Genomic DNA, 21,202 nt, shown 5'->3' on the forward strand with positions numbered 1-21,202 from the left:
AATTCACTCATAAACAGGGATTCTGACTACATCTCTTTCCGTCAGTGGTTCTGGTTTTCCGCTCCAACCCACATCATCTATTCTCTTCCTTCCACCCATTCTTCCCCCCTCCCCCCAAAAAAAATGGCTGGCCTGGACACTGTGCTTCAATTTTCTGTAGAACTTTCTATTTTTCTTTCCCATTTAGTATATGAAAGCAGCTTCCTGTTTAGAAACATGGGAGTCCTACACCCTCAGTAATGATGTATTCAGCCCATCAATGATCTTGGCATGAATGCCTTAAACCTTAATAAGCCTGATGGGATTTTCTGTACATGTCATCAGTCCAAAAAACAATGCACAACATTTGTCATCTTGCACAAAATCAGCTCCCTTCCCAGTGCTACATTTTTAATAAGGACTTATAAGCCTCCTTCTCAAATATTTCAAATTACAGATTTCCAATGCCTACAGAACAAGAACAGAAACACCAAGAGGAGACACATGTTGCAGCACTTGCAACGTGATCAACACCGTCCTGCTTTTCCAGTCTTGGGGCCTTGCAGAAGTCCACCACTGCTCACACTGCTCAAGTCTTACTATGACCTATTATACAAATCCTGGGCTCACCCTGTGCTGGGGAATAGGAATGAAACACAGTCTCTGTTCAACTTTAAAAACAATCCACCTGAAACCTACATGACCTAGAACAGAATTCTAGCTTGCTCAAATACATAAACTGGATCAAAATCCGTTTCTATGGGTTCAAAAATGCAGCAGCACTGGTGACTAGAAATAAACTGAAATATTTGTCACTTTGGGACATTTGGGAGTTTAACATACATACATTCATAATTCCAGGCTGTTCCCCCTGCTGAATTTTAACTGCAATGAAGTTCTCCAATGAAGTTACTGAACTAGCAACTGAATCAGTGGGTGTGTGTATACCACACGCAATGTGCTGTTCTACTCCAAGCAGCGCTTAGCAGCAAAGTGGTTAACCACAATTTATTCTATGCAGAGTAATTCTTCAGCTAATTCTACTAGCAGAGCTGCTAGTCTGGAGTTCACGCATTTTAAAATCTGACAATGCAAGGCACACATGCTGTTTAACTCTTTTGGGGGTTTGGTCTGTGCTCACATAAACGTCAAAACATATTTTGATCTTTACTTATGGGTGAACAGCAGAGTTAATTTAAAACTGTCAGCAAGTGCCTTCCTAATTAAAAACAAATGACTAATTGTACAACTACAGGGCTTGTTGACACAGGCTATATACATCCCTCAGGCAAAGCCAGTGAAGCTTGAATTTGAGGAAATGCAGCACCATCTAGCGTCCTACACGAGTTCGACATTAAAAAAAACAATTTTACAAGTCCACACAGAAATTTCACAGGCAGCTGACACTCTCACAAAAGCAGTAAGACACCAGAGGTCCCCCTATAGCAGCACTTCTGAAAAAGGAAATTGCATAATAAAAATCTTCTTAAAAAAAGAGCTGCTGTGAGTCAAATGTTTGCAGGCAGAACAGAAATTCTTTAAAGACAATAAATTGAGAAATTACACTGCCACCTATCAAAAAGATGCAGCCCAAAGGTTAAAAAATACCAGAGGGCTACTAGCAAGGTTACTATTACCTATAAAAAATTACTAGAAATAGAAAGGCAAACTTCAACAAGCTAAGTAGTATTAAAGATTCCAGCATGCTACAAATATAAGACAATATGAAAAGGCATTTGAGAAATCTTGATAAATTATTTGAGGAAAATTAACAATAAATTATTTTTCAAACACATTAGGAGCAAGAATCTTGACAAAGGGTTAGTACATCTTGTAGATGATCAAAGGATAGAAAGAACAGTAAGAAAGCAACAAGACTGCAGAAAAGGTTTTTTAACATATTTTTTTTTAATCCACATTCAGCATGGAGAAGCCGAGACTGCCTCCAACTCTGGAGAGCTCATTTAAAATTGGAAGGTCAGTAAAAGATGCTATTGGACATTCCAGGGACGTAAACAGTAACAGATCTTTATAATCTGACAGCAAATATCCAAGAAATCAATTAAACAATTGAGCTAGCAACCACCATGTATAATCTCTCACTTAAAACTTCAAAACAACGTGACAGATGAGACAATTTTTAAAAGACATCTACAGGGATTCAGCTGTGCTATGTAGGTGAGCTATGTCAAGTGAGCTGACCTCTTTCAATCATGCTGATACTCTGTAATACAGAAAAACTGGACATAGAGATAAATGTGTTATGCTGGCAAATGTGGCTCACGTAAAGGAAATGTAGACCTCACATCTTTATTATCATTCTCAGAGAACCTAACAAGTGTTATTAACAGATATTTATTCTAAAATTTACAACGGCAGAAGTTCTTGATGTACCAACACCTTGTGTATCATGTCAGTCCTCCAATACAAAAATCATATCGCACAAAAAGGAACGGAGCAGCTTTCAAAAACGATGAAGTAGAAAATGTCTTTGCAACCTGGAAAAGAGAAAACTGAAGGACAATTAGGAGTAGAAAAGATGGAAAGGTTAAGTGTATAATCTGCTGTCTCTGAACACCACCAAGCCAACATTGTCTGTCACACGCATGGAAGTGACAGACAGTAAGTTCAAAACCAACCCCAAACCAGACAAAGCCAAAAGCAAAGGTGTTTCCTCACAGAACACATGCTCAGCCTGTGACATACCTTTACAATACACAGCAAAGGGCGTACCAGACTCCTAAAAGGACGTAGACTAAGTAACAGAAGAGAAATCCCTCAGGTTCTGTGAAACATATTCTCTCCTTTCCCAGATGTGCAGATCCCTGGGAACTGGTGGACAACCACTGTGTTTACCTAATCTCACTCTCTCCTCCTAAGCATTTATCCTGGCCTGCTAGAGCGGTAGGAGATAACAGACTAAAAGGGATCTCAGTGCAGTCATCCTTGTACCCCTTTCAGCAGGGGAACAACCGTAGGGTCACTAGCTTTCTTCTGACATCATGGTTTGTGTACATATGGAACAGGAGTTGATGCTTGCTGAGCTAACTCTTGCAGAGACAGCACGCTAGGAATAGATGAGAACCATGGAAAGTTTTCTCATCCTGGTCCAGGCCAGCTTCAAGCAAAGATGGTACAGTGAGGAAAGTCTGCTACAAAGCCACTGCATACCTGTTCTTCATTCAAATAACATTATAGGAGTAAGCTGTACAGATGTTTTCTTCTTTCATTTCCATACAAGGAACCTATATATGAAAACAGCATTGTGCACAAGTTGAAAATAACAAATCCTTGTGTATGTGTACAAGCAGAGTGATTTGTCCTGTCTAGAACGAAGTGCAAGGAATATGGTAGCAAGTCTCCACATGATTAAAAATTTGAGACTACAATTGCTATTAACACACTCAACTATGGATTCACTATTTCAGCTTCAGCTATCACTCCTATTTTTTAAATCTATCCCAGTGTCAGATGACACTGCATGAGAGTACAGATGCCATCTGGAAGCAGAGCAGATTGTCAGTCCCTGCTTTCCTTATTTTGAAGGGCATAAAGTATACATTCATCTTCTGAGTATATATATTTTACTACCAAAAAAGTTAGTATTCCTTTAAGAAGAATCTGGCTTGAAGCTTACTAAGGCATACCTTGCACTCCTCACCACTATCACAAACTATGGACATAAGTTATGAAGATTTTAACTGTAGGAGAAAGTGCAAGAGCAAGCTGCTTTTGCTATCCCTACAGAGCATGCCTAAGAACCTCAATAAATTAAGTTTATTAAGTCACAAGCCAAGCTCTGTAGGAAATGTCCCAGTGTAGACCTACATCTCTCACATGCCTTTCAAACATACTTGTTAAAACATTTCATAGCATAGGTGCCTTCTTTTTCTCATACAAGGAGAATAAATAACAAACGGGGTAGGCCTGAGAAAGTGTGTATTAAAAAGGAGCTTTGTTCAGGGTTCTAGTATACTTTCACTGCAGATAACTAATGAGCACCTAATGAATTCAGCAGAATTTAATGTATTCAAGAACTGAAACAGGCTACAGCCAGTGGGAAATGAATGCATGCAGCAGGCAATTCAACAGCATGTGGGACAACCACCTCAGTCTCTACTTACGGCCTTGCACAGCTCTGTTAGCCAAGCCACAATAAAAACATCTGAAAATATGGTAAAGAAGCCCATCTTCTTTACATAACTTGAGTGAAGATGCATGTATATACCACTGTGCTGCTACAAGGATATGTATCAAGAATTTGAAAGCAGAAAAGCCATAAATCATAGCACCATTGATTCATGTAGTATTGCCCCTCCAAACACCAATCTGCAAGACGCACGTATTAGTAAGGATAGAAATTAACACAACACACACAAAAGTTGCTGTTTTCTCAGTAAGTGAGGCTACGTATTACAACTTAATATAGCACTAGCTCTATAGAAGAACATAAGAATACTGTCTTCAACATAAAACCATGACAAAACAAATCTGAAATACAAACCAAATTTATTTAAAACAAAAATTTAAGACAGTGCTACTGCTAAGATTGAAAAAAATTAAGGATTCTTTTACTTATGTGACAAGACAGCCAACTCACAGCAGTTACATTAATTCTGAGAAAATGACATTGGGTTTACACTGCTTCAGTTGACTACATATACTTTCTGCAAGACAAAATGGTTCCCCTTCCCTCCCCTTCCCAAAAGAACAGACAAAAACATCCTATAAAAAACATGTAGAGAATTTTTAAATGCATGATCAAAACACGAACCATTGTCCAAATGTCTGAAACTTCCAACAAGGTTAAATCCTCTGTTGCTTCAACCAACCCTCAATGGGGGAGCTACAAGCACAACGCCGTCACCTCTCACAAAGAGCATTGGAATATTCCTTTTGGTAGACTATGAAGAAGGAAAGAAAAGTTTCCATTTACAACAGCGTAGTTTACAAAACATATCTGCTAAGCACATGACCAAATTCAATCATAAAGCAGAGAAACAACTCCAAGAAATACAAGCTTAAAACGTACGACGTTCTGGCATTCTGAAGAGATCAATACAACCAACACCACAGCTTTGGATGTCCTTCATACTGTCACAACAATTTGCACACAACTTCTTTTAGATCTTGTTCAAAAGCAGTCAGCAATCAACTACTTCAAAAATGTAACACAGTTTAGTTTTAAAAAAGTTTTCTATGGTGACAAATACACTAAAGTCCTTACTTTATAAATCTCTTCATAGGTTTCTTCATCAATCTCTATTGTAGTTACAGTTTCTTCCACATCACCCAAAATCATATTTAAGTGCTGATCATATGCCTGTAGGAATGAAGTTAGTTTATTATTTCTTCCAAAATTAAAACACTAGCTCATTAAAATGGAAATTATAGCAGCACTTTCACACAATTAGTTTAGCCTGATTTTGACCAAAATGTGCCACTATGTCAAAACAAAGTAGTATCAGTTATAGTTACAATTTCAAACATAAATGCCAACAAATCAGTACTCCGCAGCATTAAAAAAAAAGGGGAGGACATTTATACTCACTGAAACGCTCTTCCAGGAAATAGTTCTGAAGCTTTCAGTGAGAACACATACAAGAACTCAGAGACAGACACACTTCATTAACATTAAACCAGCTACACATTCTCTGCTGCCAGTCCAGCCTCCTGAAATTGATTGCCTGGGGCCAACTTATATGTTATAAAAGTTGTAATTCACTCAGTGCTACAAAAACTTAAAACAAGCATGTGTTCCAAATACCTTACAGAAGCATGTTGCAAACTACACACGTGCCTCATGGACTTCTCATCTTTGTGTTCCCAAAGCAGTTGAGCCCCAGTTAACCCATGGGGCAACTGGATCTCTTCCACAACACAGTACAGTACTCAGGAAGGATGACTGACTTCACAGAAAGCAAAAAACTCTCTCGTCAAGAGACATGTCACTCTCAGAAGAAAGCACTTCAGATTCGAGAGAATCCAGCTGAATACATACCCCATCATACCCTCATAGGGTGTGCCTTAGGAGATTTCTGATTGATAATGATAATCTCTTCTTAATGCAATCTTAAAGAGACTTCACAAGCAGAGGCCTGCAGCATTACTGCTTATTTCACAGACACAGAAATGGAAGCCAAAAGCAGTGGAATGAATTGCTTGGTATCATTCAGGAGACAAGAAAAACAAAATACATCTCTTGAATCTCTAGAGAGCATTTAATAGCAGATAGAGTACTGAACAAATTAGATTTTGCCACTGATGACATTACACCTCTGAAAAGAGACAGGGTTCTGCCCTTGTTACTAAGACAACCTCTAGCCTACCTTCTCTAACTCCTTCTGCACTTTTAACCATGAGATACAATTACTTGCACTTTTATACCAACATTTTTAAATAATCAATGGAAGAATCATTGAATCATATGGGTTGGAGGGGACCTTTAAAGGTCGTCTAGTCCAACCCCCCCCCTGCAGTGAGCAAGGACATCTTCAACCAGATTGCATGGCTCAGAGCCCCATCCCACCTGACCTTGAATGTTTCCAGGGATGGAGCATCCGTGTACCAGACTGCTATACATAAAAAAGGCTGCCCAGTGCTTACTTGAACAAGCATGGTAGTGTTCTGAAAGTGTTACTTACATGTAGTCTTCCTCTAAGCTCTCTGTCGTTCCTCATTTTGACATAGATTCGCTCATCTAGACTGAGTCTGATGAGATCAAGTGGCTCCTCTACAGTATTTGTTGTTTGTTGCTAAAAAAAATAAAATTAAGAGTTATTTGTACAGAAGAAGCATGTGAACTTGGATGCAAATATGCAAAAATCTTTCCTCCACATCCTGTTGAACCTGAGTGCAGCTGATATTACCACTCTACAGATGTTTCCCAGCCTCTGAGTAAAAGTTGAGAGTTAAAACAAGTTAGAAGACTTCAGCTGAGTTTGCAGCAAATCACACCTCATACATATGTTGCAAAAGCTATATTCCTTACCAGCAAGGACTGTCCATACTGCAGCAGCAAGCCTGACCTGCGTGAAGCAGCCAGCTTACGGACGGGCACCACACCGGTGCCGTGCCACAGCGCAGGCTGCAAACCCCAGCGGGCACTGCCACTGTCGCCAGCGCACCTCAGCCAGGCGGGTAACCCGCCGCCCCCCCTGAGCCCAGCCCGACAGCACAGCCACCACAGGCCCCGCAGCCGGCTGCAAACCCGAACGCGCGCCAGGCCGAGGTCTCTCTTTCATGATAACAGAGTGTGCTTTCAGGATCACGGCTAAAACTTGCGACCGCCTCCGTGCACGCCCCGCAGCACGCTACCTACGTCCCTCCCAGCGGGGCAGAGCAACCGGTATTTTCCCCAGCAGCTTCCCTCCGCTTCCCGGGGGAGCGGCCTGAGGCGAGCCCTGCCCGCGCTCCTGCAGCCCCGGCGGCAGCACGGACACCCAGGCGCGCCGTGAGGTAACTCCCCTCAGGGGGGCTGCCGGGCGGGGGGCTCTGCCCCAGCTGCGCAGCCGGGAGCCTGCCGCCACCTCACGCCCCTCGACCCGCGGAGGTTTCAAGCGGGAGGGCGGCAGCGCGGGCCCTCGCCGCTGCCTCCCGCCCCGAGGGAAGCCGAGAGCCGCTTACCTGGTCCACCTCATCCGCCATCTTTCAAACCGCCTCCCGCGCTCTCCCGCGAGACTTTATGGCCCTTCCCCTCCGCCGGGGGCGGGGCGGCGGGGTCGGAGGGTGACCGCTGCCCGCTGCCCGCTGCCCGCCATGGCGAGGAAGCGCAAAGCATCGCCCCGGCCGGCGGCTGCCAGCAAGAGACGCTCCGGGGGGTTGGGGGTGCCGCGGGCCGAGCCGGAGCCGGGGCCGGAGGAGGAGGAAGAGGGTGCGTGCGCAAGGGAGGCTGGGCCGGGCGCTGCGCCATCGCCGCGGCTCGGGGCCGCTCCAGGCCGCTGGTGTTTGGCGGGGGGGGGCTGGGGAGCAGCGGGTGTGCGGCCGCCCTTAGCGCAGCGCCGGACCTGGGCAGCCGGTGCCTGTGCCCGGAGCCGTGGCTCGCCGTTCTCCACGGTCCGGAGGGAACCGGGGGTTTAAATCCGCGCCCGGCGGGGCCCGCGCGGTGTGCGGGGGCACCGGGGAAGGCCAAAGTCCGGCGCCGGGCGGCCCGGTGGGGGTTCGCCTCGCCTCAGCCGTGGCGGGGCTGCGGACCCCCCTCCCCGTGGCTGGCGGGAGGTGCCCGGGAAGAAGCTCTCCAGGGTGGCTGCACAGAATGATTGCTTGGGAGCGGCGACGGCGATGGCGATGGCGATGCTTATTTTTCAACTGACCCCGTTGCTGGGACCATAGGAATCTTTATGCACTTCTTGTGCATTACATTATTACGAGTATTTTCCTTAAACGGGTCTCGTTGATCAATTCTTAACTATTTATTCAGAAACAGTGACATGCTCGTCATTGTGAGTGCTCACTGTCTTCTGTAGCTGGCTCAGATGATGTCCATGGAGGTGGAAGTTCGCCCTTTATTGTATCTTCCTTTCTTCTGTCCCATGCAGATGATTTTGAAGAGAAGCAGCCCAGCATAAAGAAAAATGGCTCAAAAGCTCAGGCTAGGAAGAAGGAAGAAGATTGTGATTCTGGAGTTTTCAACTCAGCAGATAAGCTTTCAAAACAAAAAGGGGCAAAATCACTAATAAAAGGAAACAAAAAAAGTACTAGAAACAAAGGGAATCGTAAGAAAGAGGAAACATGCAGGTAAGTTTACGTGTCACTGAAGTCTACAGGAGCTCCATCTTCGTGGTTATGTGTTATCTGTGTAGGGCCCAGTGCTGCATACGACGATGGAGCCATTTATTTTAGACTGTCAGTCCAGTTTAGTATATTTATATCACACACCTGCATAGACGTAAGGTCTTAGTCATTGCAGCATCAGTCCTCAGGAAGATTGTATGGGAAGCAAATGTGTGAGCCTTTTCAAACTCAATGGTTTAAATATAAAATTTTATTTAATTTGTTACAGTCTTTACATGGGATTAGGGAGGCTTTATGGAATCCAGCATGAATAGCAACGTTGGCCTGAGATTTGTGTTTCAAATGATGAGCAGAAATCTTTAAACATACCATTCTATGGTGTTTTTTGGAATCCAAATACAATATCAGCATGGTCTGCCCATGGAGATTACTATAGCAAATGAATTAATAAAAAGAAATTAACCTGTCTCATTTCACTGGCCATCCAGAGCCTTGGGTATTAGTGTAGTCAAACAGAAACAGTTCCAGTTTCAGTACACTTTGAAAGTTCAGTGAGAACAAATGATTTAGCGAACCATTTCTCCAGGGACTCATTTGTACGAGCGGTTATAAAGTATGGGGCCTTTCGTAGGCTTGGGCATCTTCCTTCCTAAGGATTGTTGCAGACCCAGGTCCTAAGTTTGCACTGAAAAGTGTTGCTCCATTGAGTGCGTGGTTATTTATGGCAAAGATGGTTTGCTTTACAGGGAAGGTATCTGTGGTTTAATTGTCAGATACTCAATCTGTTGTTACTGATGCAGAGGTCATGCTTCATTTGTTTCCCTATTTTTAGTGTGTTCTTTCTCTATTTTTCTTAAATAAACAAGCAGTTGATGCTAAAGCCATTATGATAATCTTAACAGTGGCTCGCTGAAGCCCCCTCAGAAGGAGATAAAGTTGAAGAAAGACTCTCCTGTTAAAAAAGAGATGGATGAAGACAGTGCTGACAATGATGATGATGAAAGTGAAGATGAATGGGAGGACGTGGAAGGTAACAATTGCATGTTTATTTGTTTTAAGGAGTAAATATTCCTAAACGCAATTTTTTTTTAGTAATTTGGTTTTTGAACCATTTCTTGTTTGGATTCAGGTAAACGTATATACTCTCTATACCTAAAGTGTGCTCTATGTGCATATCTGTGTCTTTAAAAGCTCATATCTCACAATGCTTTTATAATGGTTCCAAAGCAGAAAAAAGCCAGACAACTACTGACCTGATGGTAGTGCCTTGAATTTGACCATTTGTTGGATTACGTTAAAATAATGCTACCATGCATAAAGCACTTTCACAACTGTTTCTATTGTCTAATACTGAGCAGCTAAGAATCAGTTGGTTTGAAGATTCAAAACTGACACTTCCTAGTACAGGAGAGTGGAGATGAAACCAACTGAGCTGTTTGATTAGGTGGCGATCGACAAACTGTGATAAGAATCATGATGATCATAATCTTTGTATTTTGCTGCTACAGATTTATGCCTTCTAAAGTGAACAATTGTCAGTCTTTTTAATTTGCTACTCTACAAGTGCCCGTCAAGTCACATCTGCTTCATTCACCTTTCTTCTGATGGAGTTTGCCTGTGACAGTCATTTGCCATTAGACTGCTGATCTGGCTCCTCAACAGCAGGTGACTGGCATCCCACAGTTATTTGAAATAACTGAGCACACACAGTGTTATGGAAGATCCAGGAGCTGGTAATTATGGGGGATGTTCTGTTTGTAGGTTGTTTGAACACTTGAGAAGGAATAGGTAGGTTCTTATCCCATTGTCAGACTTTCCTGGGGCATCTATTCCGTGTTTACTTACCATTTAGTAATATTTTATTTTTCCAGAACTCCAGGAACCTGCCACAGATAAGTTACAAGAAGCTGCTGTTCTTCCGGCAGTGGTGCTGCCAAGCAATCCTGTCGAGATAGAGATTGAAACCCCAGAGCAGATGAAGAACAGAGAAAGGAGGTAAGAACAGGGAACGCAGTGGAGGGCCGTTAAAGGATGAACTTAAAAATATGCTAAGCCTTGACTGTCACTGACTTGCTCTCTTCTGGGTGGAAATCCCCACTTTGTGCAGACTGTTGAGTTGGAATGATGCGAGGTCATGGGATGGAGAACGGTTTACACTCTGGCGGTTTTACCAGAAATCTTCAGTGGAAGTTAGTGGGAACGGAGGTTTTTCAGCTTCCTTGAAAATTAAGCATGTAACTTTATTGTGCTTTAGTATCTACATTTCCAAACCAGGGACAGTAGTAGCATTCTTCAGGGAGAACTGTGGGTGAATGGCATTGTTGTACTGTAAATATCTTAACGGCTCAGGTGGAAGCCTCTCTGTGCACATACCTGAGGTGTGAACAGGTGGGTGGAATTTATGCCCTCGATGTCTCCAAGCATCGTACCAAGGAAGGCTTACTTTGTGTGGCAGCTGGACGTCTGATGATATCTCGTGCTGTCACAGGGTGGGTGCTGTTGCAGGCCAGCCCTTAGTAACAAAGCAACTGGAATATTGGTTGCCTCTAAGTTAAAAGACTTCATCAATGAAGAGAAAACCATTTTCCCAGGAATCTGAATGGAATTCTAGCAGTGATCTGAAAGTAAAACAATTCAGACAGTGGATTATAAGTTAGTACGGAGCTGTCCAAAGCTGTCTGGTAGGAAACTGTAGGTACAAAAAGTTAGGTAGGATTTAGGCCATCTCAATATACCCAAGCTTTCAGGAGCCAGGTACATGGAGTTCACAGTTTATTAATCATATGCAGCCTGCATGCCTATTCACATAGCCAGTAGCTAAACTTTTGTTAAGTGTGCGCAGAAGATTCTCTGGCATAGATTCTCTTTGTGAAGTGATCCAGTTCGGCAATCTAGAAAGGCAGATCTATAGAAAAGCCACAACATTCATGTCTGTTGTAATCTTATACAGAGAAAAAAGGAAAGCTGAATTTGAGATGTATCTTCGGAGAATGATGAAACGTTTCAGCAAGGAGGTGCATGAAGACACACATAAGGTATTAGTCACAGAGAAACCTGGTGAAGAAACAATGAAGCATAAAGATGTCTGAACTGAATCGTAATGAAGAAAAAACTAATTTTGATCAAATAATTTGGGGCCATGGCTAGAAGTGAAAAAATAAAAAGGCTGTAGTCTTGACAAATGCTCATTAGACTTCTAAACTGTAAATTAGAGACATCAGTGACTGCATTAGTAAAATTCTAAATCAGAGCAGATGTGCATAGGGTGTATGTTTCTCCATTGAGTGTGTATCTGTTCATTCTGTATGGGTTAAACTGTCAGTCATGTAGAGCAGGAGACACTGATAGGAGCTTCAAGCCTTTACTGTCTTCTGAGGGTGATCTGAAGACAGCCATGTCCACCCTGCGTATGCTTGGGAGGCTTTGTTGTTGCCTGTCTCTGTTAAAAGGAGCAGTAAAGCCTTCCTCGCCTATACCATGGACAGTAGTTCCACCAAAGAAAATCTCTTGTGAACTCACTATAGAAACTTTCTTCTCTCAGGTTCACCTCTTGTGTTTATTAGCAAATGGTTTCTATAGGAACAGGATCTGCAACCAGCCAGATCTTCATGCCATTGGTCTATCCATCATCCCCACCCACTTCACAAAAGTGCCTGCAGGCCAAGTGGACCTTGTCTGCCTTTCCAACTTGGTGAAATGGTAAAACTCTCTCTCCTAATCATGCTATCACATAGAAAGTAGAGCCAGGGTTCAGGGAGAGGGGTAAATGTAATTACCAATTTTCAGTGATTTTTCTGATTTTAAATACAAGGTTGAGAGTCTGTCCTTTTTACAGAAGGAACAGATGAACTATAAAGTTTAAGAATACAGTCACAAATGCTAGACAATAAGTAAGTGTCTCATGTTTCAGGTTTGTTGGAACCTTCACTGTCAATGATAAGCTTTCCACTGAAAAAGGAGAGGCCCTTCAGTCAGCCCTGGAGAGGCGCTTTGCCATCTATGCTGCACGAGATGATGAAGAGTTGGTTCATGTAAGTGACTGGGCAGTGCAGGGTTGGTTGCTGAGCTTGCATGCTAGCTCATGGCTCAGTGCTGTCAGGTCATTCACAAAGTGGTGTTTGAGGGTTGGGATTGGAGAAAACAAATTGGTGACTTAGGTGATTCCTTGGCTTTTTGTTGTGTTTTTATCTGAGGTCCTTCTGTGATTCAGTTCTTCAGTTTCAGTTGTGCCTAACTGGACCCTCTCGTTCTGGTTGGTGTCACTGCACACTCTGTGTTCTACTGTGGATGGCTTTATGTATAGGGTATAGAGCTACTTTTTCCTAAGCGTGCTTTGGCAGTGTCGATCAGAGAAAACCAGCTTAATACGTTTCTTTCTAAGTACAAATTTGAATGAGGATATGCTCGGGCTTACTTGCAGCCAGAGAAACTCTTCACAGATCTTTGAGTTGGAATGTTGCTGGTTTGTTACTATGAGTCACCACTGAAGGCCAAAGGAGTTGAGCTTTGATTTAGAGCAGCCCGAAAACAAGGCTTCAAAATGACTTCAGCTCTGCAGTCATTTTGTGGTGGAATTGGGTTAAGGGAAGAAGTGGAGTCAGTTGCTTCAAGTCACACAGAGATTTTGGTAGAACAACTGAGGGAGGGGGGAAAACAGGAGATCAGATTGACAGGGGACATTTGAAGCAGCAGAAATGAGCTGCTGCTTTGCAGTTGCGCGTCATGCAGCTCTGCTCTGTTGCTGGTAAAGTGGGGTGTTGCAGCTTCTCTGCTGCAAAGCAGGAAGCAGTCGCTGTGGTGGCTTTGCAGGCTTGCTGTGGAAATGCAGAGATGTCACTTCCTGGGGCAGGAGGAAAAGACAAAGCAAACCTTGCTTAGGCAGCTTCAGTTGAATCCCATGCAGGAAGGCAGTTGCCAGGTCACAGCTGTTAGTCACTCAGTTGTGACTGCAGTGACAGTCTCTGAACGGCTGGTGTTTCTGCTGGGTTCAGCTGATGGTACATGGTTGGCTTTGGCTGCCTTTGAGAGGCAGACTTTAGAGTCATCTTACTTGGTTTCCCTCGTGAATGAGAGACTGATAAGGTAGATGGGATTTGGGTGATTTACTGTGTCTGCTCCAGCAGGATGGGTCATTTAGCCTCTTTAGGCATTGGTTCTTTATCTGTGAGTTAACAGCAGTACCCCTGTCATTGTAGTACTATAAATAAGAGCCAGAGAATATTGTACAGTGCTTTAGTACTGTAGCAACTGGGCTACCTACACGTCTGTGTCAGTGTATACAGCACTGGGTAAGAGGTAGGAATGAAAATTATTTGAGACAGAACCCAGGTTGTAAGAGTTTTAAGATTCTTTTTCATATACCTTAAGAAAAGGTTAAAAACGCTTTTTTTTTTCTTTTGCAGATATTTTTAATTATTCTGCGAGCGTTACAGCTGCTGTGTCGCCTTGTGCTGTCTTTTCAGCCTATTCCTCTCAAGGAGACAAGAGCAAAGGTAGTTTTTGTTGGGTGCATGGAATGAGGAATAGGTCACTGATTTAGAGGGTGGGATTGAAAAAACTTTCTGGCTGTTGCAGCTTGAAGTGAATCACTTACTGCATGAACCAGGGTGACGAGAGTGTTCTGTGTAATAGTGCAGAAGATGCAAACCCTTAATTTTTAGGCCATCCTTTAAAAAAAACACCCTTTTTGTGTGTTGCAGCAAAGACTTCTTATGCTTCAGTGGTTTTAAATTTCTTTAAAACTTAGACAGCAACTTAGACGTGCTGCTTGAGTACACCTCTCTTCAGCCATTAAATTTTCATGTCCCTAAGATATGCAGATTGACCATGCCTGCCAGCCTTTGGTCTGCATGCACCTCGTGCTGATTTCAGTCTGTCTTTTTAACATACTCTTAGCCGTGGTAATAAAAGTGACTAAACTTCTTTCTTTGCAGGAAAAAAGCTCATCCAAGAGGCAGTCTCTCAGCGGAACCTCTGAGGGGCACGAGAACTCTGCCACAACACCCAGAACTGTGGCAAGAAAATGCCCTTGCAGAAAAGCCAAAGAGCATGAAAAATCCTCAGAGAGCGAAGAAGACAACAAGGAGCCAAAGAAATGCAAAACTGCTCAGACCAAAAGGACACGCAAGTCAAAGCTGACTACAGGTAGCCAGGAACAGAAGGAATCTAGTAATGAGGAGAGCACTTTAGCAGAAAAAGATGTGCATGTTAGGCCCAAGAACGATCGCCGGAGACGAGTGGCCTCCAAAGTGTGTTACAAAGAAGAGAGTGGAAGTGATGAGCACAGTGTTTCGGAGTTTGAGGTTTCAGAGGAGGAGAGTGGTCTCTCTGATGAGGATTTTGAAACTGTCTCTAAAAGGCAGAGGAGGTCACTGGGCTCCCAGAAGTCAAAGATGACAGCTGTAAAAAGCCCCAAAACTGAGACTTCAGAATCAAGGCCATCCAAAAATTCAGATGGAGCTGAGCCTAGGCCAGCAAAAAGCACAGCTCCAGCCTTGCCTCAAGCACAGAAAAAGAGAAACAAAATAATTTCTAGTGATGAGGATGATGGACAGCAGGAGGTAAGGAAAGGAATGGGCACAGACCAGTGGCTGGAGGTTTTCCTTGAACGTGAGGACAAGTGGGTGTGTGTAGACTGTGTTCATGGCAATGTTGGCCAGCCCCAGGTGTGCTTCAGATATGCCACAAAGCCACTTTCCTACATTGTGGGATTTGACAATGATGGGAGTGTCAGGGACGTGACGCAAAGATACGACCCAGTGTGGATGACCGCAACAAGGAAGACTCGTGTGGACCCTGAGTGGTGGGAAGACACGCTGCAGCCATATAGAAGTCCCTGTGTGGAAAGAGACAAGAAGGAGGAGAATGAGGTAAATGGCAATAGGTTATTCAGGACATTTAGTGCCAGGGGTCCAGTCCTTGGATTCTCATTCAGGCAAAAATCATTAGGAATCTTTCCATGAGGAAGGATGTTTGTATTTGAGTTTGAAATGTTCAGACTGAGCGTGTTCTAAAGGGAATATACAATGATAGGTTAAAATAATATGAAGTGGAGGCTGTTCAGAGAAATCTGGATAGCAAAAGTACTGGACAGCCCATGCTAGAAACTTAGTAATGTGGTTTCTGTACAGTTTAGCATTACCCTTCTTGAAGGGAGTCTTCAAAATACATAGATCTGGGTACACATCTAAGTACCTATTTGCAACAAGAATGCTTTGGTCTGTTGGCTCATCTCACTAAGTTCCTGTTGTTTTTTTCCTTTGATCCATACTATGATCATTCTTATTTTATTACAAAGGGTAGTGTGAGAGAGTTGTGAAATCACTCTTCTTTGTATAATTCTTACAGTTTCAAGTTAAGCTTCAAGATCAACCTCTACCAACAGCAATTGGAGAGTACAAAAACCACCCTCTTTACGCACTGAAGAGGCACCTCTTGAAATACCAGGCGATCTACCCTGAGTCAGCTGCTATCCTAGGGTACTGCAGGGGAGAGGCTATCTACTCCAGGTGAGCTCTGCACATCATGTGCGACTGTGATCTTTGTAACAAATTTAAGTGCCAATTTGTGTGAAGACCGTGATGGTATCAGCATTAGTCTCAGGCCACAAGCACGGGCAGGGTGAGGCATTTAGCTGCTCAGACAGCATTTGCATATCACTTAGATACAGCTTTTTTACCCTTCCTAACGTGTGAATAACAGTTTGGAAGTCTTTTATGGAGAAACTTTAAAACTCTTATGGTTGCTTCCCTCTGGCCTTTTCAGAGACTGCGTACACACGCTGCACTCCAAGGACACTTGGCTGAAGAAAGCTCGAGTGGTGAGGATTGGAGAAGTGCCTTACAAGGTAAGAGGCATTGACAAGAGGTTTTGTGCAATACCTTTGCCCTCTAAAGTTCAAGCCCAATTCTGTTATTCTGTTTTGAGTCTTGCTTTCTCTCTGTTAGCAGATAGAGATTTCTCGCTTGCATGGTTTGTGGTAGCTGCATCATGAGTCTATGTAGCACCTAATATGCCTACAGTTCCTATGTGCTACCCAAAGCCCAGCTACCTGTTCTTCCCACTCCAAGGGTATCTAGCAGAACTGCAGCCTTTTCATCTTCTTCAAAAGCATCCTACCGTTTTGTGTGAACTGCAGGATCTGGCTCCCTGTTGCATACCGGGGCCGTGGGTTATCATTTATAAGCTGTGGATACTGAAGCTAGGAAATGGGCATTTCTTCTCTCCCAGAGCCTTCTCCTTTGATGTCCTAGGAAAGTCTGAAAGCACTGGCAGCTTCTTGTTGTGGTGGTACAGGCTTGGTCATTGTATTTGCACAGATGGTGAAAGGATTTTCTAACCAGGCGAGGAGGGCGCGCCTTGCAGAGCCTGCAAACCGGGAGAAAAAGGACCTGGCACTGTTTGGTCACTGGCAGACAGAGGAGTATCAGCCGCCTATAGCCGTGGATGGAAAGGTAGCTAGGAAGGCCGAGGGCTGGTGTTAAAGGAAGTGTTTGTGTGGAGCTATGGGCTTTATTTTTCCAGAAGTTGCATGTTTCCGAGGTGAGATCAGTCAATAGCATCTGGATTCAGGATTAAGAGTTCAGAGGTAACAGTACCGAGGAGGAAACGGTCAAAACTTCACTGAGGCCTTTCTTTCCTGAGTGCAAGTAATGAGTGCTAGCAGTGCAGACTACTAACTATAATTTTGTTGATCTAATTTGCCTAGCCCATGTTTGTTTTGCTAATTCTCTGCATTACAGCCTGAGTAACAAGGCCTGGGCAGAGAACATAGTTAAGAGAGAACCGTGCAGCTAAAATCTAGTCTTGTCCCTTGTCATGTGAATAGCAATCGAATACTGGAGTGGATTGTACCAGGTCAGAAGGAAAGGAAAGTCCCTGAGTTGCAGCAGGGATTTTCACCTCTCTCCAGAGAGCGGGAGTGTCACCATTTCTGTTTAATTTTGCAAAAACAGGTTCCTCGGAATGAATATGGAAATGTCTATCTCTTCCTGCCATGCATGCTACCCATTGGCTGTGTGCAGCTGCGGCTCCCAAATCTGAACAGATTGGCGCGGAAGTTGGACATTGACTGTGCTCAGGCCATCACTGGATTTGATTTTCATGGCGGCTACTCGCACCCAGTGTACGTAAAGCGGCTTTGTTGCAGATTTTGACGTCCTGCAGAAGTTGTATAGCCTGTGTTAAGGAGCACATGTGATGAGTCAAACACTTAGATCCTATGAGACAGGCAGTTCTGTCGATATTCAGTAGCTTTTGGTTTGGCTGGGTCAGCAGGCATTTGCTCCCTTTCTTTTTTATTCTAGTAGCTGACAGAGGATTGTGTTCTCCTTCCTAGTACCGATGGCTATGTTGTCTGTGAGGAGTACAAAGAGGTCCTGACTGCTGCCTGGGAGAATGAACAAGCAGAAATAGAAAAGAAGGAGAAGGAGGTGAGAATTATTTTTGCAGCTTCCTTATTGTTCCATTTATTAAGTAAATTTCATTCAAACTGTGGACAGCCAAACAAGGGTGTGCTGTGTAAACAACAGACACAGAGCTGTGTGACTGGGAGGGGTGAGTTGAATTCCCCAAATGCCCCATTTTGGGCTTGCTGACCAGACTGCAGTGGATCCCATACAAGTGTGTAGCAATATCTGAAATAGTCCAAACTCTGGAATAGCTTTCCATGGCTGCTGGGAAACAAAAAGGAGAAATACACATACGAGAGGTTAAAGTTTTGGAGGTGGATCTGCTGTAATTTACACAGTCAGGGTGCACATTGGACAGTGACAGTAATTCATGTTTTTAGCGGATCATTGGACACCGATACATTTTACTCTTAAGAATCCTACTGGCCTATAACCTTTTAACGTGACACATTTCAGTTGGCATGGTTCTTTTAATGGCAGTTCAAAATCTTTAAGCTTTGGTTTTCTGTGGGCGTAAATGTATTGAAACTTACGATAGTAAATTTTTCTCTTTTCAATAACAATCCCATGCAGAAGCGTGAGAAAAGAGCTGTGGGGAATTGGAAGCTGCTGACAAAAGGACTTCTCATCAGAGAGAGACTGAAGCAACGCTACTCCATCAAGGTATTCTGCACTTCTATTAGTTATTTCCTTTTCAGGATGATATTTCTCTACCAAGAGATTTTTTTCCCAGTCTTTCCAATGTGTTATGTTTCCAGCTGTAGAGTGTAGAACTTCCAGAGTGTATTTGCTCAAAAATCATCTTCTTTCCTGTTGTTAGCATGTGACTAGCAACTAGTAAAAAAACCTACACCAGAAATTCAATGTGGTCATGTCCGTGAAAGATTCATTATTGTTTAGCAAGAGATTACTGTTTCCTAAAGCATCATTTTTTTTGGTATTATTTTCTGTTTTGACATACCCCCTTCCTAGATTTATTCCTCCAAGCCAAGCATGTAGCTAACAGGATGAGAGTGGGTTACTTTTTGTTATGAACTGAGATGTTTTAGTTCTTAATCTTTTTCTCATTGAGAAAAGTGAAAAGCATGATCTTTTTAAAGCAGGTTTATTTTTATTCTTCCGTCATCAAAAATATTTCGCTTGTGTTGAAAGAATGCTTGACATCTAGGAATAGAAACACGCTGCTTTGGGTGAGAAGCCCAAACCTGAGCAACCAAGTTTTGTAATACCATCAAGCGTCACTGTGACAGAAGACAATCCCTTTTAGAAAGGGGTAGTTACGAGGGATTTCTAGAGCAACTTTTCAGTTTTCACACCTGTTTTTTCCAGACTGAGCCATCAGCACCTGCGACAGAGAAAGGAGCTGGATTCTCTTCTGATGAAGAAGGAGGCCCGAGTTCAGAGACTGCAGTAGGGAACGTGGCCGTTTCTTGGCCCCAAAATCGCCAGTTAGAGAAAAAAAAAGAAGAGAAGACAACCAGAAAGAGCAAGCGAGAAAAGAAAGGAGAAGCAGCACAGTTGTTCCCTTTTGAGAAACTGTGATCAGAACAAGCGTTTCTTTGCCATTTCCAGATGCAAGAACAACAGTCGCAACAGAAGTATCCGTTGACGGTTAAGGACTTAATCCTCCTGGGGACTTGTGTTCTGAGCTGTCAGGGACCAACCTCATCCAGTATCGAGTTTCTTTTACTATCAATCACAGGTAATTAGGTTGATCTTTTTGTCCTTGGACTTAGCAGAAGCAGATGGGTGGTTGTACCTTCTGAGAAGATCACTCTGTGCTGCTGGTGTTTTTTGCTCTCTTGTGTATCACTCAGCACTAATAATTCTGTTTTCTGAGGCATTCCTTTCACTAGCACTGTCTTTTCCCATTTTTCTCCTTTCCATTTTTTCCTGCTTGCCCAGAACTAAAGCATGCAGCTGCTGTTTTACAGTCTGTGGTGAGCTAGCCAAGGACTGCTGACGCCCTCTTTGATTCCTACCTTATCCAAATGAGTGGTGAAGGAGAGTTCTGGTCTTACTGTCTCATCATCAGCGAAGGGCAAATACTTCCCTAAGGTGTAAAGAAGCACACAGTCAAGCTTTGGAGGAATCTGAACATTTATTTTCTAAAGAACACTTGCCTTTCATGAAAACTCAGTTTTGGCTTTTCAGCCTGCAATCTTCCTTTACTTTCAGAAATCTCGTGCATTAGGAGGGAGAAGCCCTGTCCTCATTTCAAGCAGAAGGTTAAGTATTTCTTCTTAAGTAATTTGAATATATACGTATTTGTTTCAGTGTTGTTTTATCAAGACCATGCGGCTATGTTCTGGAGCAAAACCTGTAAAACTGGCTGAGTGTCACTGTCAGAAACGAAACTCACTGAAACCAGAGAGCTCTTGTAAATGTTATGCAGTACCGCAGCATTTAAAAACTGTTAAGAGAGGAATGTTACATCTACAGAAGCTTTTCCTGCAGTTTTGTAATAGAAATGCTGATCTATCTTTTGCAGTATTTTTATAATTAAATTACACTGACACTGTCGCTTTAAAAATAGAGAGAAATACAGTCTAGGTGGTGGTGGACATCGTTAGAAAGATTGAAATACAAGAAAATAATTATATTTAATTATGTGCAGAAAAACATCTATTTTTGTACTGTATTTGTAGAACAAAATAAAGTATGAAAAAAAGAGTCATGTTGTCCTTTACACCCGCCCTCCAGCCAGCTCATTCTTCAAGCAGCTCCGTTTCCCTGGAAGGACGCTCACGCAAGGAGAAGAGCACACTGTAGCATTTCCGGAAGTCACAGGTTGGGTCCCAGGATATCACAGAGCTGGCTGCTTGTGAATTGCTTTAATGTTAAGGGTCATGGTGCTGAGTTTTTTAGGTTTTGCTACCAGATTCTAAATAAAGACCAATCATCTGAGCTGGAGGCTTGGGGAGTAGATGTGACCTGTATATACGGCTTCAAGAAAAGTTCCAAATCTTGCACGAAGTGGTAAAACTGCAGAGGGCACAGGGGCCGTAGTTCCTCCTGTGCTGGTCGTCATGCCAACAGGCAGGGTACACCCCGAGATGAGCACTTGGAATGCAAGGGCC

The 21,202-nt window shown here is 43.2% G+C and overlaps 2 protein-coding genes across 7 annotated transcripts; one reads left to right on the forward strand and one right to left on the reverse strand.

Annotated features, from left to right (window-relative positions):
* Window positions 1-1,896: 1,896 nt before the first annotated feature.
* Window positions 1,897-7,655, reverse strand: LSM3 (LSM3 homolog, U6 small nuclear RNA and mRNA degradation associated). 3 transcript variants are annotated; one of them, XM_075432985.1, is made up of 5 exons: window positions 7,606-7,655; window positions 6,624-6,734; window positions 5,207-5,302; window positions 4,754-4,883; window positions 1,897-2,477 (listed from the first exon to the last, which is right to left on the reverse strand). In XM_075432985.1, exons 1-4 carry the CDS (start codon window positions 7,624-7,626, stop codon window positions 4,803-4,805), a joined length of 309 nt encoding a protein of 102 aa, XP_075289100.1. In that variant the 5' UTR covers window positions 7,627-7,655; the 3' UTR covers window positions 1,897-2,477; window positions 4,754-4,802. The 3 variants fall into 3 exon arrangements, with proteins under 3 accessions (XP_075289100.1, XP_075289099.1, XP_075289098.1); XM_075432984.1 differs by having other exon boundaries at window positions 1,897-2,492; XM_075432983.1 differs by lacking the exon at window positions 1,897-2,477 and having other exon boundaries at window positions 4,472-4,883.
* A 33-nt stretch (window positions 7,656-7,688) lies between these two features.
* Window positions 7,689-20,809, forward strand: XPC (XPC complex subunit, DNA damage recognition and repair factor). 4 transcript variants are annotated; one of them, XM_075432317.1, is made up of 16 exons: window positions 7,689-7,852; window positions 8,517-8,715; window positions 9,615-9,742; window positions 10,584-10,707; window positions 11,663-11,747; window positions 12,254-12,411; window positions 12,623-12,743; window positions 14,115-14,204; window positions 14,646-15,581; window positions 16,060-16,220; window positions 16,477-16,558; window positions 17,031-17,165; window positions 17,667-17,836; window positions 18,050-18,143; window positions 18,696-18,785; window positions 19,452-20,809. In XM_075432317.1, exons 1-16 carry the CDS (start codon window positions 7,738-7,740, stop codon window positions 19,662-19,664), a joined length of 2,901 nt encoding a protein of 966 aa, XP_075288432.1. In that variant the 5' UTR covers window positions 7,689-7,737; the 3' UTR covers window positions 19,665-20,809. The 4 variants fall into 4 exon arrangements, with proteins under 4 accessions (XP_075288432.1, XP_075288433.1, XP_075288434.1 ...); XM_075432318.1 differs by lacking the exon at window positions 17,031-17,165; XM_075432319.1 differs by lacking the exons at window positions 7,689-7,852; window positions 8,517-8,715; window positions 9,615-9,742 and adding an exon at window positions 9,749-10,500 and having other exon boundaries at window positions 19,452-20,808.
* Window positions 20,810-21,202: the final 393 nt, after the last annotated feature.

The sequence above is a fragment of the Opisthocomus hoazin genome, chromosome 11 (genome assembly GCF_030867145.1).
Source record: "Opisthocomus hoazin isolate bOpiHoa1 chromosome 11, bOpiHoa1.hap1, whole genome shotgun sequence".
NCBI classification, from domain to species: Eukaryota; Metazoa; Chordata; class Aves; order Opisthocomiformes; family Opisthocomidae; genus Opisthocomus; species Opisthocomus hoazin.